The following is a 26,276-nucleotide window of genomic DNA, read 5'->3' on the forward strand; positions in this document are numbered from 1 at the left end:
GCTCTGTTTTCCAGAGGTGATGTCACCACCTCAGTAATGCTCTCCTTCCTCAGTAGACACCACAAAGACCACAATTCCCATGAAGAGCATACATCTCATTGCCCAGCAGCACCTGGGGAATGCACTGTGCCTCTCACACTCATTAGACCATCAAGTGAACACAGTTACTCTGTTTTCATCTGTGTTTTTGGTTTTTTGCACAGCACTGCCAAAGTTTTGGGCATTTTAAACTCAAATGAAGGCTGAATTACTTACTAGTAGAGTCCCTGACTCTCTGGATAACAATTGAACCTCTTTACATTACCAGTAACATAAGACTTTGGATTTTAAAGGAAAAATACCATGGACACATGCCAACAAACTGTAGCCCGACAGAGTTCTGTCAAATCCCATTTTTTTATGGAAATCCAAGTGTCTGCTATCCAAGTTTTCCACTGTAACAGAAAGTCTGGAAATTGAAATATTTACTTTATCAGGAAACAAGGATTATGCAGGAGGGTCTGCAATGATATGTTTCCACATGTATTTCTGTCCATGTAGGAGGAGGAGACTACTTCTGTTCTCCTCCACAGTCAGCCCTGGGCTCTGCACAGAAACAGGGAATTTATGAATTTTGTGTATCTGTGTCCTCCCCCACTTCTACCACATGCTAAAAAGTTGTTTTAAAACATTCTTTAAACTAAATATGCAGCATAGCTGTTTCTCTAGATAAAATTTTTTGGAGCAAGGTTGTTTACTGATATTTAATGGAGTGTACAACTATTATAAATTCCTATGCTAACACATGGACTGCTCTGAAACACAAACTTTCAAATTAGTAGTTCTTCATTGGAATTACAGGAGTATGTAGGCCAGAGCTACTATGTTTGTAACGTTCATTTGTTTTTACAGGTGCAAAGGGCCAGGTCTTGAAGGCTGTCCAAATGGGTGAGTATTTAATCTGCTACAATTAATGGCAGAGCTGGAAAGAATGTGTGTGTGTGTGTGGTGTGTATGTGTGTTTACATTTCCACACTGGACACTGCAAGGCTGGGACAGAAGTCTTCAGCTGTTTAGAGGGAAGTGACCGATTAAACCAGGCTTAGACGTATAAAAATGGTTTAAAGAACTGAGAAATATTGCTACTGGCACAAGACTTCAAAATCTTGTTCTGCCTACAGTTTTTGTCAAGGTGAGACCAGGGATCTGTTACTGAAGAGTAAAAAGAGGGGAAGGAAAACGAAAGTATTTAGGGCAGAGAAAGATACATTTAGGACTGATATAGTTATCTGTGTTACTGGAGACTCAGAGATGCAGAGGGTCTTTTCCAGTCCTATGATCTGTACATCTCCAAATACTGTGTGCCCAGAAAAATGCTCATTTGTCCCACTCAGACTTGATCTTATATCACACTGTTTGGCTTCATGATGTGCTTGAGAGAGCAGAATTAAGTTTCTGACCACAAAGTCATACTATGGAAAGATTAATTCAACCTAGAAGTACTGTTAAAAAGTGAGTGCATTTAATAGTAATCCCTGGAGCAACTTAGAACAATGCTGGGAAGAATCTCTGTAGTACAGACCAAAAAACAACCTTGGAAAACAAGTTTTTCTTTTCAACTTAAATTTACAATTACCCAGGCTCTAATAAAGAGGTAGAAATCTGTGTGTACAGTGGGGGATGGTAAAAAATACCTGGCTTCAGACATTTGTATTTGTATTTGTAAGGAAGATAGATGATCTGGCATTCACTGTGACCCTTTACAGCATGCCTCCCCCCTGAATGATGGGGGGATGCCAGCTGCATTGCTGATATCACAAGTGTGTGTGCCTTTCTGAGAGGCATTCTCTTCGTGTCTCTGATCACTCATGGGCTGCCCACAGCTGGCACACAGGCATCACAGATGTGGTGCTCATGTGCTGGGTGAGTTTATCAGAGGGAGGAGAAACCCCCTTGCTTAAACTGTGAGGATCAGTTCCAATTGTGAATTTGAGGGAAGAATGAAGGCTTGTGGTTTAAGCCCAGATGGAAATTAAGCACCACTTTGAACAGCTACTGAATGAGGGAATTAAAAACACAGGTGCCCAAGAAATCTGAAATACCACATAAGCTTATGTGGGTGCCCAGAGTCTGATCAAAACATAAGGCTTCCTGCAACCTCTGTAGGGTTTCGTTAAAATCTAACACCTGAGAACCTCTCCTGTTTCTACTTCCCCTCCTGTGCTGCAGCTCCAAGATCCCCTCCATCGCGGCCGGCGTTGTGGGAGGCCTGCTGTGCCTGGTGGTGGTGGGCCTGGGCATCGGCCTGTACCTGCGGAGACGCCACATCGTCAGGAAGCGCACGCTGCGCCGGCTGCTGCAGGAGAGGGAGGTGAGCCCTGTGCTGCCTGCGCTGCCAGCCTGCTCTGCCTGGGCAGGGCGTGTGTCCTGCATTGCAGAGCATTGCAGCCCCTGCAGCCGCCCTGCAGCTCAGCCGCCCCTCGGCATGGGAAGCGCCACGCTGTGGGGAAAGGAGCAGCACCCGCCCAACACCCCCTCAGTCTCAGATCCCATTCCGCTCTGTACAGTTTGCAAAATATTTCAGGGGTTTGGGTGTCTTGGTCCCAAGGAAAGTAACTGAGATAGTCTTCTCAGAAAAAACAACACCTTCAGGTTGAGGTGCAATGCGTTTGCTGATCCATACGGCCTTCAGCCTCACACCGTGTGTCCCTCCAGACAAGCCCTGAGGCTCCTGTGGCAGCTCTGAAAATTTGTGGTGCTCTGAAAATTTCAGCCCCTTGATCAGGTGCATGCAGGATCCCGTGGAAAAAAAAAAAGAGGGAAGGGAGTTGAGGAAATGTTTGTGTCATGTCTTTGGTTTGTTTTTAGCACAAAAAGCCTACAAAGCCATCTAAGTGAATGGTTCACCCTGTTGGGCATGAGCAAGGTTTCTGCACTGCTTTCTGTTTTTTGCATGGCTTTATGTGCGTGCATTACAGCATCACCCTCTGGATACATCATATACAGCAAAATTCCTAATCCTGGGTGGAAGCTGCTCTTTTGTGGTTAGCCCTCTTCTCTTTCTAGTCTGGTTCTAGTAAATTAACCAATTGTTTTTAACGTTCTTCTAAAATCCCAGTTGCAGGTTCTTTCTGTACTTGCCAGCTTTGCAGAGTCAGCTGCAATATCCTTAAATAAAAGAAAACATACTGCTGTATTCTGCAGTTGAGGTAGTAGAGTTCAATTTGTGCTCAGCTCCTGTTGTACCCTCTGGACTCCTCAAAATGAGGATATTTCATCACAACAGAGAGGCTGCTTGTCCTCTAAAATCCGACTGAATCTAGATAAATACGGCTTATTTGAAGTAAAAACAAAAGGAAAAACACTAAGGAAAAAGCTAACTTATGCATCATAAAAGCATTAAATATCTTTGGAGGGCATTACCCCTGTTTGCAATAAGGCTGAGATAAAAACTTTGAAAAAATAGAGAATTCAAATCCTTTTTTTTTGAGGAAAGAACCACTGTCAGAGTTTCAATGGCTGCTTGTACACCACTAGTACCATGGGAATTTTATCCAGTTAAACAAGAGCAGACATGAAAGGTTGCTGGTGGTTCTTGCCCATTATTTTAAACATTTTAATAATTTATTCACAAGTTCAAAACAAAAATAATCTCCTTTAGCATCTGTGGTAATTACATTATTTTTCATGTCATGTTTTTCAAGTCTTTGAAGTCATAGCCTCCATTTGAGAAGAGGTATTCCTTCATTCTCCTTCAAAATGGCAGTTTCCACTCCGTGCTTGATTTTTGTAGCAAGTATTTATTTTTGCAAGTCTGAGCAGAGCTGTCCTACCAAAAACTTCACATGGAATCAAATGTTCTTTATTTTGAAGGAAAGATTTATTAAAGTATTCAACCCTCCAGACTGTGTAACCTTCTAACATCATGTTCTCTCTGCACCAGCTTGTTGAACCACTGACACCCAGCGGGGAGGCACCAAACCAGGCTCATCTGAGAATTTTAAAGGAGACAGAATTTAAAAAGGTCAAAGTTTTAGGCTCTGGAGCTTTTGGCACTGTTTATAAGGTAAGATCACCATGTTTCTATTCCCCTTTTCATCCTGCTCCCTCCTGCAGGAGCCACCCAAACAAAGCAAGAACTGGAAGCTTTGATCCTTGCGTAGATTTTTTTTTAAACTAGATTTCATATCATGTATCTGTCTATTGGAGGGTAGAGAGATTACTCAATCATCATTAGTTTTGCTAGAAATTGGATAACAGGAGAAGGTTTATGTAAAATGTTGCCAAAGCCACACTGCTAAACCTGGAGAGCAAAGAGCTTGACTTAAAAACTGCCACAGTAAAATACCCCACTGTAAATACTAAGAAGAAAAAGAAATACACTTTTGGTTTACCCAGTGCAAAGCAATTCTTCTGTGTCATCTGGGACTTCTTTTTATAATTTTCAATACTTCATCCATTAGAACTGATTCAGATGTGTGAAAGTGTCTGCACACCTTCAGTTGTGTAGATTCACAAGTTATTTTTTCTCTTGGTGTTTATTTATCCTCTGTGCTTCATCAAGTTCCACTTTTCTGTGTTCCTTTTATTCAGGATATGTGTTTCAGGCTTTTCCATTAACTGTGAGTTCCTATATTTCTTTATAAAGAAGAATCTGTTTTCTGAATCAGGCTTCCAGCTATGATTAGGAACTTCAGGGGCACAAAAAGATGTGCTGAGGATTTCAGCAGCATGTCCTCACAGTGCCACACTGCTGACCTGTCACCTAAATGGCCTCCTGACACTATAGATGCAGAGCACTGTGCCAGTGGGACATAGACTCCCCTGCCACTGTCTATGTATAGGACTGGATTATTTATACAGTATAGGTGCCATCTGGTTTGAATGAGAAAATGCTAATTATTTTCATGTCACAATTTATAAATTGGAAGTGGCAAAGTTTTGCACATGAAGTTGCTGTGATGCTCTAATTAGTTAGATTTCCATCCCAAAAGTTGCTCTTTATGCATCTCTTGGGCTATTTACATAGTAATACATAGCTATAGTAATGGACATGTTTTTTCAAGAAAGTATGGTAGTGGTCACTGAAAAATAAGTACCACCCCATGAACAGGAATTTGGTAATACCCACAAGACACATTTTTTGCATATTTTTGTTGTCTGCCATGTCTTTCCATTGCTCAGAATATTTGAGTCTACTGAGATGTAAAATATATATGTAACTGTGAGAATTAACCTGTTAGATATGAAACTGAATAACTCTTTGTACTTCTTTTTGGTAGGGACTTTGGATCCCAGAAGGAGAGAAGGTTAAAATTCCTGTTGCTATTAAAGAGTTGAGAGAAGCTACATCACCAAAAGCCAACAAGGAAATCCTTGATGTGAGTTTCCATGTTTGTTTTCTTGAGTTGTCAGTGGTCTGTGGATTTTCTTCTCTAACAAATAGAGAGGTTTCAGGATCTTTTGTGGGAAGAAATATTTTGCATCCTAAACTCAATTCTCCATCAAGAAGTTCTGCACTTTGCAGCCCAGTCTGTGAAGTGCTTTTGTGTCTCTCATGAACCCAATCCAAACACAGATTTTATACTCAGGGGGCAGCAGCTATGGAGTGGTCAGAACCATATGTTTACCACTAATTCTTTTTTCTTTATTCTGATATTTCAGGCCTTAAGCTGTAGCATTCATTCTCATTATGGTGGTACAACTAAACTAAATAATAACAGACCTAACAATTTATGAATGCTACGCACTGTCATAAGCTAGTTGCTTGATTAAATAGAATTAAATTAACTATAAATCCATAATAAAATTTAAAAATCCCAGCTATCTGATTTTTCTGCCCTAGAATGCAAGAAATTATGTCACCTTCTGAAAGAAGCTTGGGATTGTTTGGATATAGCTCATCCCTTCAGAAAACAGTAGAAATATGGGCACTGATTTAGGAGTTCATAAATACTTGACTTTACACCAAGTGAGCCAGAATCTTAAATACAAAGTTTCCTGAACCTGGAATTGGTGAAAATCTTAACTAGATCCAAAGCCATGGAACATGCAGCACCAAGAACATATTAATTTCTGTACAAGGAAAGGACAATGCTGAGTGAGGAGAGGAGTACTCAGAAGTTCAGTATAACTTCAGATTTCCTGTGCTGTGGTTCAGTCTTAAACAACAAGTAGAGTGTGTTTGTCTGTCTTTCTGTGCTGTTCCTGGTATGTCCGAAATGGACCTGTTTGTCTGGAATTGATGGTGCTGTTAATCAAACACACAAGTCCTTCAGCCATGGGGAAAACTGGATTTATTTATTTTTTATATTTTGGTAGGGATTGAATTGATAAGGAATTTTTTTTTTTTTAAATCTGGTTTTGGCCAGCAAATGACATCTCAGGTAGGAAGGTTCATCTCAGATGGTTGAGGCTGGTGAAGATCTTAACAAAAAGCCCATCCTTGTAGTGAGAAGTCTCAGGATAAATGTCAGTGAACAAACCAACACTTGTGCTACTGATGATAATAAAGCTCACTGGATTTTTCAAGTCACCCTGAATAAACAAAGTTATTCCAATACGTTACTCTGCTTCCACAGATTGTGTGTTATGCACCATATGATTTGATAGGTGTATTGCAGCAGTGCAGAATAGGTGGTCCATCTCCAAACCCATACAGGAGGCAATATCCATTCCAGTTTTAGTTTAGACTCCAATTGGACTCAGCCCTTCCCAGGTCCCTACCTATGTGGCCCTCATGCCTGCCTGTGATCCCTCCCTTCACTGGCATTCCCTGCATTGAGGAACTGGCAGAGATGCTGCTCAGCTGTCTGTCCTGAGCTCTGCTCCACATTTTACTCTTCATAGTGATAAGGAGCATAACACAGTATTCACAAAGGATGCTTTGGACTTAACTACTTTAAATTCCTGAAGGGATGTATCCTGGAGGAAGGGTTAGTCAACAAGCCTGCAGTACTTCATCCTTCCTTCACCAGATCAAGATCACCGGACTGGGCAGTAGATGCAAAGACTGTGTGCTCTTCAGTGGTATCAAAATGCTTTCTCTTCTAAAAGAAATTTCTGAAGCAAGTCCCCACATTATCTTTTCCTTTTAATTAGGATACTTAACAAAAAGCTCTTGCTTTTTCTATCCTGTTAATTTTTAGATAATTGGATTGGTGGAATTCTGTATTTCAGAACTAAATTTAAAAACAAAACTAGTGAAAGAAGTCAGAGAGATGACTCCAAAAGCATTTCTCAAAACAGATTTTTGCTAAACAACTGATTTTCCAAGGTCACTGGAACCTCAAAGATAATAATGTCTAATTAAAGATGATTTGTCTTACAGAATCACTCTAGGTATAGAACAAGCACAGCAGCTTTAGCTCTTATAATCCAGGCAAGCTCTGGCTGACTTTATTAGGGTAGGGTTAATTCAAAAGGTTGTTGTTAAATACCAAGCATACTTGGAGCAGGTCAGAGCGCACCCGAAGAGATTTCCAAGATAAACAGTTGAAACAAAGACCCACTTTAATGTCTTGGGCTACTTAGAAGGACCCACAACCACACAATAGCGCTGTTCTGCTTTCTGCAAGGAGGGGGTGGTGGCCTATTTTCCTTTGCAGTATCAAATGGAAGAGGCAGTGTCAACACTTGGACAGTCTCTGGAAGCTGTGTGGCCCGAACGCCCACCCGGCTCCTGCAGCGTCCCAGTGCTCAGCCCCGGGTCAGCCCCGCGAGGGCTGCGCAGCAGATGGGCAGTGGGAACAGCTCCGACTCTGCAACCTTCCCCCACTCTGCCCTGCCAAAATGAATGCAATATGGACCTGAATCCCAGCAGGGAGCAAGGCATCCTTCATCATTACAATGGCTCAGTTTGGAAGCATAGAGAAATGAAGTTGTTTTGGTCTCTGCTTACATCTGAGTACTGAATAATAAATTTGCAAGAATCTCTAAAAAATGATGCCACAAATATATACAAGCTGAATAGCAGATTGTGTTCCTGCTTTATCTTACTATTTTATCTTATTATTTCCTTGAGCTAGCCCACACAATCAGCGCTATCCATGGCAGAGGGATGTTTTTCAATGGTGTGCCTACATCATGCAGTAGGTTCACGTGCTTTTACCAATTATGGAGGAGATCCTATTTAACCTGTCTGCCTGGAAGCCTTTTTCATCCTGAGGGCTCCAAAACAAGCATACCAAATGCAGAATTGGTACCTCAAAAGAAGCTGCATTACATCATGTTTTGCTTAGGCTGGCACATTAAGCAACAACATAGAGGCCAGAAAGTATTGCTTAAGAATTGGGGTTGCTTATTTCTTGAGCGTCATTGCCTTAATAACTTTGTTTAATAATAGTTCTCTCCAGCTATGGAGCTATGTGACATCTGTGGAACGCTTGTTAGATGATGAGTGCAGTGCTATGGTATTTATTTTCTTAAGCTCTTAGAAAGAGCAGATTTACTCTTTCCCCTTATGCCATTTGTGTCTTCACTATGATTTTAGGCTTTGGGGGACTGCTAGCCTGAATTACCAAGAGGTGATTAGTAGGTGTTACTCTAGATGCTGAATCAAGATGCTGACCTGCTCACTGAATGGAAAAATTCCCATTCATTTCCCATTGTGTTGCTTTTCAATCAAATCACTTCTAAAACATCTAAAAGCAACATACTGTAAATCAGACACAAAGTTAAAGAAACCAAATAACTGTAGCTCTAATTTTTTTCCCCAACTGGAATCCATTCTTTGAGCTGGCACTTGTAGTGGATTTGAGTATAAATATAGATCTCAAATTTCAATCCACAAGTAGTTTTTGCACACAAAAACCATGAGGTCAGGAATTTTTACCCCATGGCCATGTTAAGTAATGTATTTGAGCCAGCGTCTGAAGAGGTCTTCAGAGAAAAATCTTCCCAACAGAAGAACAAAAGAAAAGGAGGTATCTTGGGTGTCATAACTAGGTACCTAAAGCTGCACAGGGTGGACCCACATTTGAAAAGAGTTTTTCACATATTTATGAAACTAAACCAAAATTCCAGTTGAACAAAGGGTCTGTAATGCTTGGGCTCCCACATTCCAAGTACCTTCTTAGTATCATTTACATTGCTTTATGAGTCTAAAATACCTTTTCCAATTGAGAGCAGTGTTTTCACCAAGTAATTTAAGACGAGCATTCGAGCTTCTAAAGCAGTGAACTGATTATTAATCTGTTTGGTTTGACATGGACTGAAAAACAACATGGTCAAGAAGAACATGGTCTCTTAAAGAATGAGACTGTCAGTCACATTCTAAATGATAACTTTGACTTTCTGGGTTAATAGCAATCTTGACAGCAGAGCAGAATTCTCAAAAATACTGATTTCCAGTCAGTTTCGTTAAAAGGTCTGTGGGGACAAAAGCCCTATGAGACATGTTTACAAAATGTATTGCCGTTGCAATTAGCTGCTCAAAATGATGAAATCCCATCAGCTTCCAGTTGGTGTTCAATTTATTAATTCTTCCTTCACCTGTAAGTTTTAATCTCCCAGGATTTTATGTCCAGTGTTTGCTTGGTGTACAGTAGAGAGAGACTGGCTCTTCCATGGCATCTCAGTGATGATTTGGTGTTCAAAATCTGGACATGCCACTGAATGGAAAATAGTCAGTCCACAAAGTGGGGAATATGTGTATTTCTCATGTGTAATATGAGACACAGAGTTTACATATGCTTGGATGACCCACTTATTTTAAACTTCCTCCACATATTCATGTCATGGCAAAGGGAGTGGTTTACATTTCTTTTTTTGCCTTTCTTCTCAGGAAGCCTATGTGATGGCTAGTGTTGACAATCCTCATGTGTGTCGCTTGTTGGGAATCTGCCTGACTTCAACTGTTCAGCTCATCACACAGCTGATGCCTTACGGCTGCCTCCTGGATTACATCCGCGAGCACAAGGACAACATCGGCTCTCAGTACCTCCTCAACTGGTGTGTGCAGATTGCAAAGGTAAGCAGACCAGAGCTCCAGATCAGCTAAAACTCAGAGATCTGAGCATGTCATGTGTTTATTTAATTACAGTCTCTTTCTGTTCTTTTCAAATCTTTCTGTTTCACCACCTGGATCCTAGGTACCTTATACATGGCAGTAAGCTGTGACTCTTCCTTAACAATTTACTATTTTTGTGCTGATGAGCAAACCTTGATTATTCTTCAAAATGCTTCTAGTCCACATAATATTATCACCTAGACATTTATGTCCAAACCAAACACCCTTTATTGAAAAGATTATGCAATACAAATGTGATGCAGCACAGGCATCAGGAAAGGCAATAGAATTTGTCAATTCCCATAACAATATGCTGCTTCCATCAGTGAATTTCTTCGGGCTATGTCACAGGACAGCGATGTTGAATAGATCTTCTTGTGTGCCTTGGAGATTTTCATGCTGAAATCTCTGAGGCCAGGGATCGAAACTGCTGACTATTGAATACCAGCTCTATCCTTGCTCAGGCTGGCTTTCACCAAAAGACATTCAGGCACTCCAGAGCTATTCTGTAATTCATAGGTGCTGAGCTGGGTCTGTAATCGAACTTCGTGGCCATAAAAGGCTCATTATCACACCTGGTACTGTTTACAAAGAGGAGCAAAGGAATTGCAGTACAGCCTCTAGCCCTTAGCAGCAATATGCTGCTTTTGGATGGTGGTTAGCCATTTGCAAGTGTGGAAGTATTCATACTTTGCAAAACCAACAAAAAAATAACTGCAATTTGTTGGAGATTCATCATATGAGATGACAGTGTCCACACAGCATGGTTGCTTTAATGCTGTTTATTTCAGGAATACCGGTCTGCAGAGTAACCACGCACTTAAAAATGTATCAGTCCCTTGAGGCCTTGTATATATCCTAGGCTTGCCCAGCTGTGGTTTGCTTTCAGGAAATATACTGTGAGCCTCAGAAATGTATCCACCAAATGTCTACAGAGCATATTTTTCATCTGTGTGTGTGTGTACTTTTTTTACATTGCACTCCACAACAAGTGAAGTCTAATGTATATGTCCACCTGGGTTGTGAGTTGCATTTTTTTGTGATTTTTTGTGACTCTTTTGCTTTCATGTTTAAGATCAATTACCGCACTATCCTTGTTTCAGTCTCTTTGGAGGATGAGCTGGAGGCCATATTTTCCTCCTCCTCCTTCTACTCCTTGTTAATTTTTAAGGTGGCAAAATGTATCCCCAAATGGGTCCTTGGGGCATTGCTTGCCCAAAGGGCTGCCATTCACAATTGTTTGGTTTCGTTTGATTTTTTCATGGTTCAACATTTGCCCATAGCAACTTCTACCCTTGCCAGCAATCCCTGACCTTCAACATACTCTTTTGTGCTGCTCCACACTGAAGTTTTCCTCTAAGCACTCATAAATCTTATGTACAGCTTTTTCCCACCAATGTGTCTGGTACTACACTGATAAAGTTATGCCAGATTTTTGCACATTCTCTGACTCTTTAAAAATTTACTTATGAGTGGAAAGAAAAATTTAAGCAAACACATGTTTGGTAGCTAACCAGCAGGAGGCAAGTTCCCTAGGAAGCTTATTTTTGTTTCTGTTTTCACAGCTTTGAAATAAGTTTTCTTTGCATCTTTTACAAACATTATCTTTTCCTGAAGTATAGAGTCCTCTCTTCCAGGCAAGGTGTTATGACAGAACATAAACGCTCCATGTGCAAAAACACTGTGAAGGAACTCTTTGAACATCATGGTCTCATGCTTAGTAATGAAAAATGGATTAAACTCCAGGCCTGCACACAATTAAAAATCTGCTTATCTAAACGGGCAGTTCAACTTCTTCAGTGTATGGTTATGCACGTGCATGAGTCTTCAGACATCAGCACCTTAAATGGCTTAGTGTGATATTCTACCTTTCAGCATCTCTGAGTCTTATTAACCTCTGCAGCAAGTCAATTTTAGCAGAAATTTTTTTGTCCTACTGGGGCTAGATTACGGAATTATCATTTTTTAAAGATATTCTGTTTTCTGTCAGCAGCCCAGAATTTTTTGTTTCAAGAGCCCTGCTTGCTAAAGATCTATTTGTGTGATTCAGTGCACGCTCGTAGTGGCACTGTGCCAGTTTGTTTGGGTGGTTTGTTTTGGCAACATTAGCAGTGCATGGGTAAAGTTCTGCTGAGGGACTTGGAAGGAGGATTCAATGGTGGTCCAGCTTAGAAGTGGGCTTAGGAAGCGGGTGGAGGATTGGAAGCCAATTATTCCCTCCAGTCCTCTGCCATTACATCAACATGATATTTTTGTGTTAACTTTGTAGGTTAAAAGTAATTTTTTATCAATTCTCTTCAAGCTACCACCAGCAGAAATGTATGGACTGGGAATAAGAGTGAGTTTTGGAAAAGATATTGAAGGAAACTTGGAAATCATGAACTTTTTGATTCCATATACCAAGACTGGTGTTGAGGGAGAGGGGAATAATCTCTTTGGCCAGAAACACAGCTGTTAAATTTATGCTTTAGCAGTCAAACCAGCACAATTAGTTATATTCTTCCTTGAGAGGCAATCATACCAAAAAACCATATATGCTATGGTGAATCCAACCTAATCATGGGAGGCAGTGAAATTGGAAGAACTTGCCTTTTTCAAAGAGGACTGGAAAATGGATGCAACTCTGAGTTCAGACTTAAAATGAATTTTTTTGCCCCCCATTTTTACCTTTGCAGAGGACTGCCTCACTGTTAGCAGGGAGAAGGCAGAGTACACTGCCTCTAATAAAACAGAGTATGAGCAACTTTGAACGATTGTCTAAATACTCTCTGTAGGGTTAGTGTGTGTACATAATGGCAAGTGTACTGTGCTCTCCTGAAGTCACTGGCTTTGCACAAATGCAGCTGAAAGAAGACTTTGTCCCTTTACTTTTCCACCCTGATTTTGTATTTCTTGAACTGAGTCCTAAAAGAGCCACAACTCCTGCTACTATCTACTCTATCCACTACTGCCTCTTTTTCCTTCACCACTCCACCAGTGCCTGGACCCACAAGAAGGCTCCTGGAGGGTGACAGTAATAGTGCAAGCACTCATCCTTGCCCTGCAGTAAACATCACATAAATGGAGAGTGCAGGTGGATAACTTACCACATGTTTATGGTGGTGTCTGTAGTTACCACGAAGCAGCTGAGGTTTGGTGATTTGTGTGTGTGAGGACCGAGTGCAGGAGGCCTTACCAACAGTGTGTTACATTGCAGGGAATGAACTACCTGGAGGAACGGCGCCTGGTGCACCGTGACCTTGCTGCCAGGAACGTCCTGGTTAAGACTCCTCAACACGTGAAAATCACAGACTTTGGGCTGGCAAAGCTGCTCGGTGCAGATGAGAAGGAATATCATGCTGAGGGAGGCAAGGTAAAGCACACTGCAGAATGAACTACTGCACTTTTGCCAGTGTTTGTGCTTGCACACAAGCCTCAAAGGGGGGGAAAAAGATAGTGTGTTTTTCAAAGCTCTCAGCTGCCATCCTCAGCATGCTGCCTTTGAAGTCTGTGGAAGTCCTGTGAAATTAGCCAAAGCAGCATCAGGCCAGTGGGACTGCAGCCGGAGCAGAGGTAGCAGAGCAGCAAATGCTTTTGAAATTCCCACCCAGGATGTCTGGGAAAATTCATCAGTGTGGCCAACACCAATAAGACTGTGCAGTTTATAAAGAGAAAGAGAATGCTGCATATTTATAGAAGAAGAAAGACCTGTCAGACTTGGTTCAACATGCCTTCATGTTGTACTGCGTGCTTATGGAGGGAATGTGTCCTGCTGAGAAATTAAAGAGAAGCTGCTTGCAAATATTGCAGAGGCCATAAATAGAAACCATACGAGTGTAGATCAGTCATGTAGCCTAAGACTGGATTTATGTCCTGTTCTGATAGAAGGCTAAAAAGTACTTATTTGACAGTTAAAAATACTGTAAAACTGTTTAGTAAGAGGTATTTCTGATATACCTAGTATTCCACACATTTCCATGTTCTTCATAATATATGAAAATAATAAAGGGAGACTCAAAAGTTGCCTATTTTACCATTCAGATAGTTGTGTTGGCTGCTTACATTTTTTTTTTTCCTTCTGCAACCAAATTATTGATTTACACACCACTTGGTGGTAAATATCCCTGATAAATTTTGAATCAGCCTCTTAAGGATTCTTTGTAAATTTTCCTAGGTTCCTATTAAATGGATGGCATTGGAGTCAATTTTACACCGGATTTACACTCATCAAAGTGATGTCTGGAGTTATGGTGAGTTTAAAAGCAGTTACAATTATTGCAGAGGGTTGGAAAATTTCAGGGTTTGCTGGTGACTCTATACTGGCCTTTTCACTTTGTATTGTGAGAAGAGCAAGAATTCAAATATATAAACACTGTGCTCGAATCACCTATTCAACAAAGTAAAATCCCCATGAAACTGCATGTGAGTGAAGTGTAAGATGTTTCACAGAATATGCTTTGGGTAATGAGCCTTCCCCTGAAAAGGGCTACAGGTAGGATACTGGTCTGAAGTTCTGTTGAAGCTTTTCTTCAGTAGTTACATGTGAAATATAATGGAGCTGGCAATAGAGCCACGTAACTAGGAGGACTTAAAATCACTGGCCATACTATCAGTCAGTGTCAATCAGTGTAAGTCTGCTGAGGCCTAAAATGCTTATGCTGTCCTGGTATAACAATGACTGGGGTTGTGGTTGAAGACAGACAACACATCCCTCTGTGATCTATGTGACAAAAGCTCTTTTATTGTTCTGCACCCCTCTTAAATAGGGGGGCTTGAATTTCTTGGGCATACACATGATTGGTTATGGTCTCAAGTCACTCATTTATATGGTAATGATACATCAGCACTTAGATTCTTTGTATTTGTTTTAATCATCATCATCATCACTCACTCATGTACTTGCCTACCTCTAGACTGGTTGAGTTTTAGGTTTTAGACTAGGTCCAATGTGACATCCTAGTATTGAGAAGACAATGCTAAAAGGAAGCAGTGTTATAACCTCTTTAGAGAATTAATTGTGTATTTGGTATAGTTCATAAAGCCAGCTTGAAAGAAAGGAGCAGAAAGGAAACTTTTCAAAGTAACCTATTGCAAAATTTACCCCCATGGGCTCTTATATTCCTGGAAAATATTTAATGCAGATGGTCAGATCCTATGTCCTTTTCAAAGCAGTACAGCCTCTGGTCTTCTTAATCCATTTATGTATCTTGGCATCCAGAATCTTGTTTTGTATCCTAAGCTACTAGACAATCACAACAGCTACATCACAAGAGTCCATGGTATGTCAGCAAATGACGCTTAGGCAGTTGGTTTCCACGTCTTTCGAAAACTGCTTTTGCTCGTCTCCAGAGAGATTGTTTTCAAACAAAAAGACAACTTCCATTTTTAAAACCACTTGTTCTGTTGGAGCTGGGAGATAGTAACCTGCATTTTCTTTCTGTGGGGCTGGGAAGCGTGTGGAATGTTCAACACTAACATATTACCTGAAATTAATAAAAAAACAAAAAAAGGAGAGAAAAAGGCAAAACCTTAAGCAGAAGCAGGATGATTTCAAACTATTATATTAATCTCTCTGTAAAATCATGGCAGAAAATCCTTTCTCTGGTTGGGCTGGGACTCTGGTTGGTACTCTGGCAAAACAGTGCTTCCAGGGGACCCCTCTCTGCTCACCACCTCTTCAAAGCCAGGCCAAGCAGTCCAGCTCTTGGCAGTCTGTTTCATGATCTTCTCTTGCCACCCTGCAGGTGTGACAGTCTGGGAGCTGATGACATTTGGGTCCAAGCCATATGAGGGGATCCCTGCCAGTGAGATCTCCTCTGTCCTGGAGAAGGGCGAGCGTTTGCCACAGCCCCCCATCTGTACCATCGATGTGTACATGATCATGGTCAAATGTGAGTTCACACTGCTGCTCATCTCAGTTGAATAAGTAACTCAGTTGCATTTTATGCTGCGTTCCTGGTAATAGCACAGAAATAGGGTTGTGTGAAAAGAGTGGTGACACCTGAGTGTGTTCTCACACCTTGAGCTTTACCTAGGAGCATGACGTGTGGTTTCATGAGTCACTCATTCAACCAGCAGATGGGGTTTTTTCACCATTCACACCACTGACTGATATTGTTGATTATTTTAAACTGATATGGTCAGGCAGTATAAATTAGCATTACACCAACCACTTTGCCTGATACTCTGGTTTTTTATGTCAAGGAAATAAAATCAACAGGCTCCCCCTTGGTTCAGTAATATTCCTTCTACTGCAAGCACACGGGTGGATTATTACTAAAGGAGTGTTGGGAGTGCACTGTCATAGTGTCAGATACACATGAGGATTCAGAGCTCCTTTTCAATTTTCTTCCTCATTTTTGGCTGGTCCCTTTATGGCATGCAGCTGTTGCAGTATAGTAGCTCAAGAGCAGAGGGTTTCTGTAGCACTTTTTGCTTGGTTTAGGGCACTTCAAAGGGCTTCTGAACATCAAACCCCCTTTCCATCCACATTATCTACTAAATATCAGATTCCTGGCTTCCTGCACATCTCTAGGCCATTACAACATCCCTTCTCACTGCTGTGAGGATGTGATAAGCAGCCCACTAGGTGGCATTTAAGACCTTCTCACTGTAGCAACATGTACCTGTTCCTGAAACAGGAGTCACGCTTCCATGAACACTCCCTACTGCAAAACCTTTGGGGAATCCCAGAGTATTCACATATTGCTGTGGTGGGACAAGCACCACACGAGGTCCTGTGCTCAGCAGGGCAACAGGAACTGCATCCAGAGGTGTACACTTAGCCCAGTAGGTGCCTAGACCCCAAAACAACATCCTATAAATTCCTCCTTAGAGATTCTGAGCCCTACTGACACCCCAGCCCCTGTCTTTCCGTAGGGTCAGTCCAGATGTAGAAAGGAGGCATTTTGCCAGGCACCTAATCTGGTACCTGTTGGTTTTAAAACACAGCCAATAAAGTGTCCAAACCATTGCACTAAATTTGAATGCAAGAGTCTGAGGATCTAGGGGCTGAGCCTTCCTGCTGTCACAGGACTCAGTTGCACATCTTTTGCTGCTCTGGTCACCGCATGTTTGCAGGCTACAGTGCAGACTCTATTGAAGATGTGGCATTTTTTCTAGAGGAATTCAGGATTCCCAATCACCTCTTTTATAATCAGAAAGTATAAGATGAAATGTTCAAAGTTATTGCAAAATAATTACTATTTTTTAAATTTAAAAAGTAGCATTTGAATATAGGTAACTTAGAGGCAAAGCCAGAAACAGTAGATTCTACTCCTGCAAGAAGAGCAAACTCCCAAAAATTCAATTCTGTCTAATGGCAGGAAGCATTTCTTTTTGAATTAGTGGGGAATCATATTTCTAGCATGGTAAAAAGTCACTGGAAATGACGAGATTTTGTCTAATGCGGATGTCTTTGTCTAATGCGGATTTCAGAAGGCATATTACCACTTCATTTTCCATTAATATAGACAGGCTGTTTCTTCTGAGTTCCTCTAGACACACTAAGCTTGACCTTTGTTATTTTTAATTTTAAACACAAGAGTCTCTAGATCAGCTCATCTGTTACTTGATTAGAGAAAATATGGGTTTCCTAACTAATATCACATGTAAAAACTCCAGTATCTATATTTGAAATCTCTTCTAGCATTGATCCAAACTAAGTTGTAAGGACTTACTTTCGTTGAAGTCAGTTTACTAATTAAATACAGCTTAGTTGCAGTAATCTTTCAATATGTCTTCAGTGAGGGTGTTTTGAATTTTAGAAGACATCTGTACAGAGGGAGGCTTCTGCTCTAGGCTTCCCAGGACTTCATGAAGCAGTCCAGTGACTGTCAGACAGTCACATCCTGGTACCTCTGCAGGCACCTACTGGTGTCAGTTTGTTTCCTCTCCTTCAAGACCTTTTTCCAATGCAAACTAATTGGGATCATCCCTCAGGTGGGACCTGCCTGCCCAACCAATAGGAGACAGACTCAGCCATGAAGTTTTTCCAGCCTGGGGTTTTATTTCCGTCTTCCCAAAACTGCCAAGATCTGCATTTTAAATGCTGAAATTCACACCTGTGGCTGGTGAATTAACTTTTTATGGTGGTCCCTTAGGGGTAGCTCCTTTTTTTGTTCCACACATGGCACTGCTTTTTTGCTGTTATATTTTATTTTAAGCTGTGTGTTATATCACCAAAACAATGTTGTTTATGCATTGCTTTTTCTGCAGGCTGGATGATTGATGCAGACAGCCGTCCCAAGTTTCGTGAGCTGATAGCTGAATTCTCAAAAATGGCCCGTGATCCTCCACGCTATCTTGTTATACAGGTACTAACCACAGTGGTGGGAAGACATCTGATGGGCATTTCATCTGAGGCCCAAAGTAACTTGTAATGTATATGAGAGCATATGATATGGATAACTGAAGGCCAAATTTGTTATTGCTTTCCAGGTTTAACACATTTAGCTAGAGCCACAAAGAAACATCAAAACTGGTCACTATTTTCTTAGTACGGGTCACAATCTATGACCAGAAACAGTCCATACTGTAGTCATGAGAGGAGAACAGAGTTTAATCCTCTTCAAAATGCAGTTATTTTATAGCAGCATGGACTGAGATTGTAGGCCTAAGTTCCCCTAAACTCTAGATAAATTTGGTTAAACACACAAATCTCTGTATGGGCCATTTACTTAAGTAAGCATTGGACTTGCCTTGTGTGTCCCTTCTAATTCAGAATATTCTGTGAATCTGTGAATCAAGATTCTGAGTCTTGTGCCTCTTGTTAAATTATTGGCTCAGAGAGGAGAGGAGAATGAGGGCTTGAAAGGAGTCTGCAAGTCTTGTCTCATGCTGACTTTTTTAACAGGGAGATGATAGGATGCACCTGCCCAGCCCTACAGACTCCAAGTTTTATCGCACCCTGATGGAGGAGGAGGACATGGAAGATATTGTGGATGCAGATGAGTACCTCGTGCCACACCAGGGCTTCTTCAACAGCCCATCAACATCTCGCACTCCTCTCCTGAGTTCATTGGTATGAAAATTTTCCACGTTTCTGTGGAAACATGACATGGAATTTTAAGAGTGAACTGCTTCTCATAATGTTTCTTTCTCTGTCTTTTAAGAGTGCTACCAGCAACAACTCTGCTACAACCTGCATTGACAGGAATGGGGTAAGTAGAATGACCTTTAATAAAGGAGTAACTCCTCCTATGTGGATGAGCTTCTACAAATCAGTCCCTTTAATATTGTTTTTCTCTACTTTCATCCTAGCAGGGGCACCCTGTGAGGGAAGACAGCTTTGTTCAGAGGTATAGCTCAGACCCAACAGGAGCTTTCTTGGAGGACAGCATAGATGACAGCTTCCTACCAGCCCCAGGTGAGTATGAGTACCTCTCCTGTTTTTCCATCCCATGACTACACATTCACAAGCAATTTGCTTGCAAATATAATAAATTTCCTTCCTTTTCTGTAGAAATGAAGCAATTCAAATGCTTTCTACCCTTTTGGCTCAGTAAATAGGAGTGGAAATGTGTACACATACCATTTTCCTAGCCTTTATCTGCCTGCTTCTGACATTTACTCACTTCAGTTCCCTCATGAGCCAGATTCCTTATGTTAGCCATGTGTACCATCTAGGCAGGCAGCTTGCATGTGTGGTTATATGTTTAAAGCTTTCTACTTGAGAAAATAGCCTCTAAAAATTTGGGTTCATTTTTTTTTTACTATTTCAACATATATAAAGAGCTTTATGACTGTTTCACTGCTTTCAGAAGCTAATCCACAGAAAGCAGTTCATGGCTTCACGTGGACTTCCAGTGTAGGCGGTCAGAGAGAGACCCAGTGAGCACTGAGGGAGATAGGGCTGGATAATGCAGTGATGATGCTTTGTGTCCTTAAAAAATCCCAACCAACCTTCCAAGAATATGCCATAGCTAAAAAGGGTGAAAGGCCCTGCAAGGAATAGCACTGACGTGAAACATAGAGCCACTGTTACTGCCAGCTCTGTATTTTTTAGGCATTTTCCTCATCTCCAAACATTTTTTTCCAGGGAAACAGCTTCTGGCAGCTAACCTCCCAAACTGCCATTTCAGAACACTATCTGGGACACAGCCACCCACGCACCACTAAAATCAGCAGTAGCTTTCTCACTGTCTCATGGTCCAAGCGATCTTTCTGCTGGTTGGCAAACAAAATTCTTGAAAGTGAACCTTAGGGCAGCATGTTTGGTGCCCCAGAGTGGCAATCCCTGCCTTTGGCTCTTTTCCACTCTGGGAAGTTCAGAGACATGCCATGTGCAAAGAGCAAGTGGCAGCTGAGTTGAAACCAAATGTCAAATGACACAAATGGCTGCATTAATTTTATATCTTCCTTTTCATTCCTTCTCATATTTATTTTCTTTTTAATCTAGAGTATGTAAACCAATTGGTGCCCAAGAAAGCATCTGCCTCAGCAGTCCAGAATCCAATCTACAACAACTTCTCTCTCACAGCAAACTCAAAGGTCCCCACAGACTCCAGCTACCAGAATTCACACAGCACAGCTGTGGACAACCCCGAGTATCTCAACACCAACCAGTCTCCCCTGACCAAGACAGTCTTTGAGAGCTCTCCCTACTGGATCCAGGCAGGAAACCACCAAATAAACCTGGACAATCCTGACTACCAGCAGGACTTCTTACCGAAGGAAACCAAGCCTAATGGTGTCCTGAAAGTTCCTGCAGCAGAAAACCCAGAGTACTTGAGGGTAGCAGCACCAAAAAGTGAATACATTGAAGCCTCAGCATGACCATAGGGAATTTCTTCTTGCAGCAAGGCAAGCTGGATAAGTTGGCTGCTGCAAGAGTGGACTCTGGCTTAGAGCAAATGGCAACCACAATGCATCAAAAAGCACCTCTGCTTTTCAGCGTGGGGCTTTGAAATGGCAAATTCAAAACTACTGTCTGAAGGTAGTTTGGGTCTTTCCTTGCCCATTTCCATGTAGTAACTAAGGCCCATAGCCTGCCCTCGGATGCATGTTGGGATGGAGCAGGATCTTCCTGGACTGAAGAAATATTGGATGCATTCCTTTCATTTTCAAATGGTAGCATGGTATAAAGCCACTCTGGAATGAACTAGAGCACTGTACACATTGTACAGTCAAATTCCTTTATACATTCTGTATTTTTATAAATGTTTCTAACAGAATTTTGGATCTTTTACAAGATCAGATGCTGGTACTGCTCATCTGCTAAGTGTTGCTCAGATCACCAGCAGGAAAAAGAATTATGTTCCAAATCCTCTGGAACTGAAACTGTTATTCCAAACCACCATATTTTTACAAATTGGCTCCATACACTGCCTTTTGCCCCAAAGGTGAGAAGTGCATCTGAGGGATACATGGGCAGTTCTGCTCAGGGCAGTATGGAGAGGATTGGTCTGAGGAAAACTAGCACAAGGAGCAAAATGGCACAATGCATCACCTGCTGACCACTACTGCTACAAACTGATAAGAGGAACAGGCCTCCAAGTGACCTATACATGATTATAAAGTACTCACTAGTCTGTTTTCTGATGGTCAAACACAAAGATTTTTTTTTGTCTGATCCCTTATGCAGCTGTCAAGTTGTCAAAATGCCTTTCTTCTTCAACAAAACTGTTAACAATGTTTCAGTAACTGAAAAATGAAGTGTCAGATAATGTTTAACAGACTTTGATTAAATGCCAAGGAAATGCAAATAGGGGCAAATTGGAGCACTCACGAGACAGACTGGAAGAACTCTACTAAATTAAACTTGACTAAGGCAAGAAACACAGGTAGCTCTAGCTGAGCAGCTTTATTTCCCTTTCTAAAGGGGCTTAAAGAAATAATTTTCCCTTATACATATGGCAAAGAAAAGGGGTATCTGAGTAGTACACTCTACTCACTTCAAGGCAAAATACTGGCAGTAGTTGTCCCATGTTGGGCCAGAGGCTGGGGCTGGTTACATGTCCCTTTGGGGTTACTATCCTGGCAATGCAGGAGTAGCAGTGAGAATGAATTCAGGAAAGAAAGAATAATCTGGAGCAATGGAAAATATTATCTCCCTCTTCTGAAGCACAAGGTTGTCTACTGCTTCTTTGAAATAAGTAGCACCATCTTCTGATTATTAGGGTGGTATAGGCAGGCAATGCAAGGCTAAGATTTTGGCTTGATGATATAAATCAGTCACAACAGCAAAGGCAGCTACTCTTTCCAGTGACCCAGAAAATTATTCCATCACTAACATTTCTTATGAATGTAGGAGGAGTAAAGTGCCTAAAGTATTAATTTAGTCTGTCCTTTAGATGCATCACACCATCAGATTGGCAGTGCTATTGTAATCAAACCACTGGATCAGAAAGCAAGTTCTCATTTGTGGACAAAGGCCCTTAACTAGTTGAATGTTGGCAACTTGCTTGAAGGTAGCAAAGACAGCTGACTTGGAGAGGATCTGTAGTCTGAATAAAAAGTAGCAAGAAACAGATTTATGCTGCTGCTATGTTTTGGATACATGATTATGTGTTTAAGTTTAACTATTGCATCTGAAGGCCAGGATCAAGCAGCAAATCCTTAGAACATTGTTTTTACCGATTTCCAAGGAAACAAGACCTTCAGTCATGTGAAATGAGCCCTTTTTTAAGTAACATGCATTAGCAGTTTGTGTGTGTAGAGCTCGTGGATCCCACTGCAGTGCAGGGTGAAGTGGCACGTTGGGTCAGAATCCAGAGATTGTTCTGTTTGGTAGATGTGTCTCACCATGACCAAGTCCCAGACACAGCAGTGTGGAAGATGCAATGTTTGACTTGGATTATCAGTGGTTTGTATTTAAAACAGTAACCAAAATTCAGTTCCCACAACCAATTAGTGGCAGATTTCTCCTTGCATTCCTGGGAGCAGATTTGTTGTGTTGCTCTCACAAGTGTGCAACATGTGTGCACAGGCAGTGCTGCTTTTCCCCTCCCACTGCCCCGGCAGAAATGTACATAAAACTAGAAAAAGATCTTAACAGAATTCACAGATAATTTTTCAATTTGCTGAATCTGTTATGTCTAAAAGCAGAACACTAGAAAATCACATAGTGCATATTCTCCCACAGAATCTTGCAAACACTGCTGCACAAAGGAATTTACTGATTTTAATCTGTTTAATCTTTTAGCTGAAACAAGAAAGCCACTGAGAAATAGCAATGTGTATCATCAGCATTATGTAGCATGAATAGAAGTTAACACCCTTTTAAAACTATTCAGGAGGGATTCAGTAGCAATTCATTGCTAGAAACAAGGAGATTCATCTAAAACTTAAGCAATCTACCTTTGAAAGAACATCTCTCTTTGAAATGTGATTTTTTTGAAAGAGGATGTAGGACCACAAATTATTTATATGAATGTAGATTGCAGATTGGTGGGATCAACTATATATTGTGAAGTATTTCTGGTAAATAGGCATCCTGTAAGACATGATTTGTAAGCTGGCAGCTGAGTAATGATTCAAAAGCCAGCAAAAATAAAAAACTAGGTAGTGCCTGCAGGGGCAGATACAGTGGCAGTGGGAGCAGATGGGACTGTACAGCATCTGGCTGTGGCTGGAAGCACAGGTGCTATATAGGGTGATGCTCACAGGGTAACAGACAATAGCAATATACCAAATCATTTCCACCTGGGTAAAAAAAAAAAAAAAAAAAAAAAAAAAAGGGAAAAAAAAATCCAAACTCAAAAAAACCTCAAACAAACAAGCAGCAGAAATGTCCTGGCTTTTCCATTGCAGCTCACTGCACAATAAACAGCAAGCAGACCCCAGCAGATCATAGGTGCTCATACAGGAGAACATGCTTAAGCAGCACAAATCAACATCCAGAAATAACTTGAAAGGTCAGCTGGAGGTATGGGTAGAAAAGGATGATTTTAAAGACACAGCTAAATAGGGAAATGTAGTATTCCCTACATTCTAAAAGCTAACCACTTAAGAAAGATTAAATTTCCTTTTTTACTGTATTTCTCATGGAAGGCAAAACACTCACAATCTATCATAAAGCAGTAGTTATTACAGAACTCCTTTTGCAATAATAATTTAGGGCTTTTAATAACTTCTAAGTGTATGAAAATGTAAGTTAAATCAAGAGTCTTCATCTTACTTTGATACTTTCCAGTGATTGTGCGCAGTGTCCATGCATTTGATTTTATTGTGGGCCTTGGGTTGTTTTCTTCTGCTGCAAAGGGAGTTCACCTGGGAAATTTTCTTCATGTTGCAATTGATTTTGTCGAGTAAATTCATCCAGAGGCCAGGGGCTTGCTTTTGTTCCCAGCTGACAATCAACACTGAAGTTAGCTTTTTTAGAGGGGGCAATTGGAACTACACCAACCTCACCACAACTCAGAGCATGCCCTAGCATTAGAAAATGTGGTCCTGTGGTTTGTTTGAAAGGAAGGGGCTTGTATAGGGAGAATAATACAAGGGAAGGGCTGCAGCTGACCAATCCATACCTGAGACAGCTGCTGAGTTTGCACAGGGACATCACTGAGTCCACTGACTGTTTCTGCAGGTACAGCTGCTCCTGGCCCTGATCACAGCTTAATGTGAAGGGAGTTGCAGAGATTGCTTTTGCAAAAACCAATGTACATGGCATTCATACTGTGGGGGGTATCTCTTCTCTTCCATGGGTTACAGCAATGTCACAGGACCCCAAACTTGCTTGTTTCAACAAGCTTGAAGAATCCCATCACAAGGTGCCTTGGGTGTTCTCAGTATGTCAGTGACTGCTCCAGGGTGCCAAGAAGAAAGTTTGCATTTCCAGATAAACGCTCATTTTTCACATTCAGGATTCAACATTTTCTGGTAGTTTGACCACTGCCTCTCAAATGAGCAGTTACGGTACTCTGGCCATTGTTTCTCCCAAAGCTTCTCTATGAGAAAACACTTGAATCAGGACAATGAAAATGTACCTGTGTCCTCCTTCTTGCTGGAAACTGTATATTTGTGAAACGTCAGACTCTGTGAATAACACTTAGCAAGACTGCTTTGTAATGTTTTATCACCACTGGTTCAAATTTTTATATTGGGATCCCATTTTCTAGCTTTCTTCTTATAAGTGTTCCCTCTTTGTCCTGACATACAATTTTCAAGGACCATTTTTAAATAATAAAGAAAATAATAGAAAAAAAAGTTTATAAAAAAGAAAAACTTGACACCTTCAAAGTAGCTTGTCAAATGGGCTGCATTAGGACCAAAGATGTAACGTCTTGTTTTCTTGCTTTAAAGGAATAAGGTATTGATCACCACTTCCACAGCCTCTTTTTATAGAGGAGAGCTACAGAGCTCCACCCTTCACTGGGGAAGGGTCAGACCTCCCAAGACTGAGCCAAGAGAGCTTGGCAGGAGGATGAGGCCTGTCCACAGAAAACCAAACTGAGTATCAGGACCATGTATCACTTCAGGCCAAAACCTACAACCTCTACTCTGTATTGCACTTGATGCAGTATCTAAACAGAGACCCAGCCAAGGAAAAAAGAAGAAAATATATGATATTTTGACTCAGTATCGGGAAAAAATATGATTATGTGAAGATGAGACATGATGAAATAACTTTTTTGTGAGAGGAAGTGTGTAGACAGGCAGTGAGACTTTAAAATAGTAACATTTTGGGTTATGTATTACTTTAATTACGCAGGGTAGCTGAAATCACAGAGCTTCCATGATGTGCTTTACTTTCTGCCATTTCTTCTGCCTGTGCTTGATGTCTGGTACTAGGCAGGTCACCACATCTATTACCATGGCCATGTGGACTGAGAATTGCTGGTTGGTGCAACCCCTTCTTTTTACACAAGGATAGAAAAGCACAGTCATAGCTGGCTGTACCACAGTAAGTGGCCAAGTTAAGCCCTCAATAGAATCCAGAAATGGGTTTCCCAAGGGAAAAATTGGTAACTGAAGACCTACCTGGCAAAAGACACAGCACTTGTTGCACTGATTAAGTCAGCAGTCAGAAGGCTGTACACCTTTAGCCAAGATTTGGGGCTAGTGCTTCATCAACTTTGCTGTCGTCTTCTAACACAGTGCTCTCTGGATGTGCAGCAGCACAGGTCCTATGGTCTCTTTCTGTGTCTCACTTTGAAGTAATGGGTTTTTCTGATTCATAAGGTGAAAACCAGAAATCAAAAATACCTCTAACAACTGGGCTGATAGAAGGTGTTCCTGCACAGGCAATATAGTACATAATTTCCAGTCAGGAAATTACCCAGATCCTTCTCCTTACCTCCCATAAGCTAGCTGGAGAGTGTGCATTTGCCACCATCCATGTTATTGTCATATTTTATTAAAGGGAATA

The 26,276-nt window shown here is 41.1% G+C and overlaps 1 protein-coding gene across 2 annotated transcripts in view; it reads left to right on the forward strand.

Moving 5' to 3' along the window:
- EGFR (epidermal growth factor receptor) overlaps positions 1-24,304 on the forward strand; it is a 152,141-nt gene extending 127,837 nt beyond the window's left edge. Inside the window, exons 16-28 of one of the 2 annotated variants that reach the window (XM_079301453.1) lie at positions 892-927; positions 2,209-2,350; positions 3,923-4,045; positions 5,262-5,360; positions 9,764-9,949; positions 13,185-13,340; positions 14,142-14,217; positions 15,712-15,858; positions 18,185-18,282; positions 18,822-18,989; positions 19,081-19,128; positions 19,229-19,334; positions 20,367-24,304. In XM_079301453.1, the coding sequence (XP_079157579.1) occupies positions 892-927; positions 2,209-2,350; positions 3,923-4,045; positions 5,262-5,360; positions 9,764-9,949; positions 13,185-13,340; positions 14,142-14,217; positions 15,712-15,858; positions 18,185-18,282; positions 18,822-18,989; positions 19,081-19,128; positions 19,229-19,334; positions 20,367-20,743 (1,762 nt within the window). In that variant the 3' untranslated portion in view covers positions 20,744-24,304. The remainder of the gene's footprint in view (positions 1-891; positions 928-2,208; positions 2,351-3,922; positions 4,046-5,261; positions 5,361-9,763; positions 9,950-13,184; positions 13,341-14,141; positions 14,218-15,711; positions 15,859-18,184; positions 18,283-18,821; positions 18,990-19,080; positions 19,129-19,228; positions 19,335-20,366) is intronic. The other variant, XM_079301454.1, reaches the window with a different exon arrangement.
- Positions 24,305-26,276: the final 1,972 nt, after the last annotated feature.

This window comes from Erithacus rubecula (assembly GCF_903797595.1).
Source record: "Erithacus rubecula genome assembly, chromosome: 3".
Lineage (NCBI taxonomy): Eukaryota > Metazoa > Chordata > Aves > Passeriformes > Muscicapidae > Erithacus > Erithacus rubecula.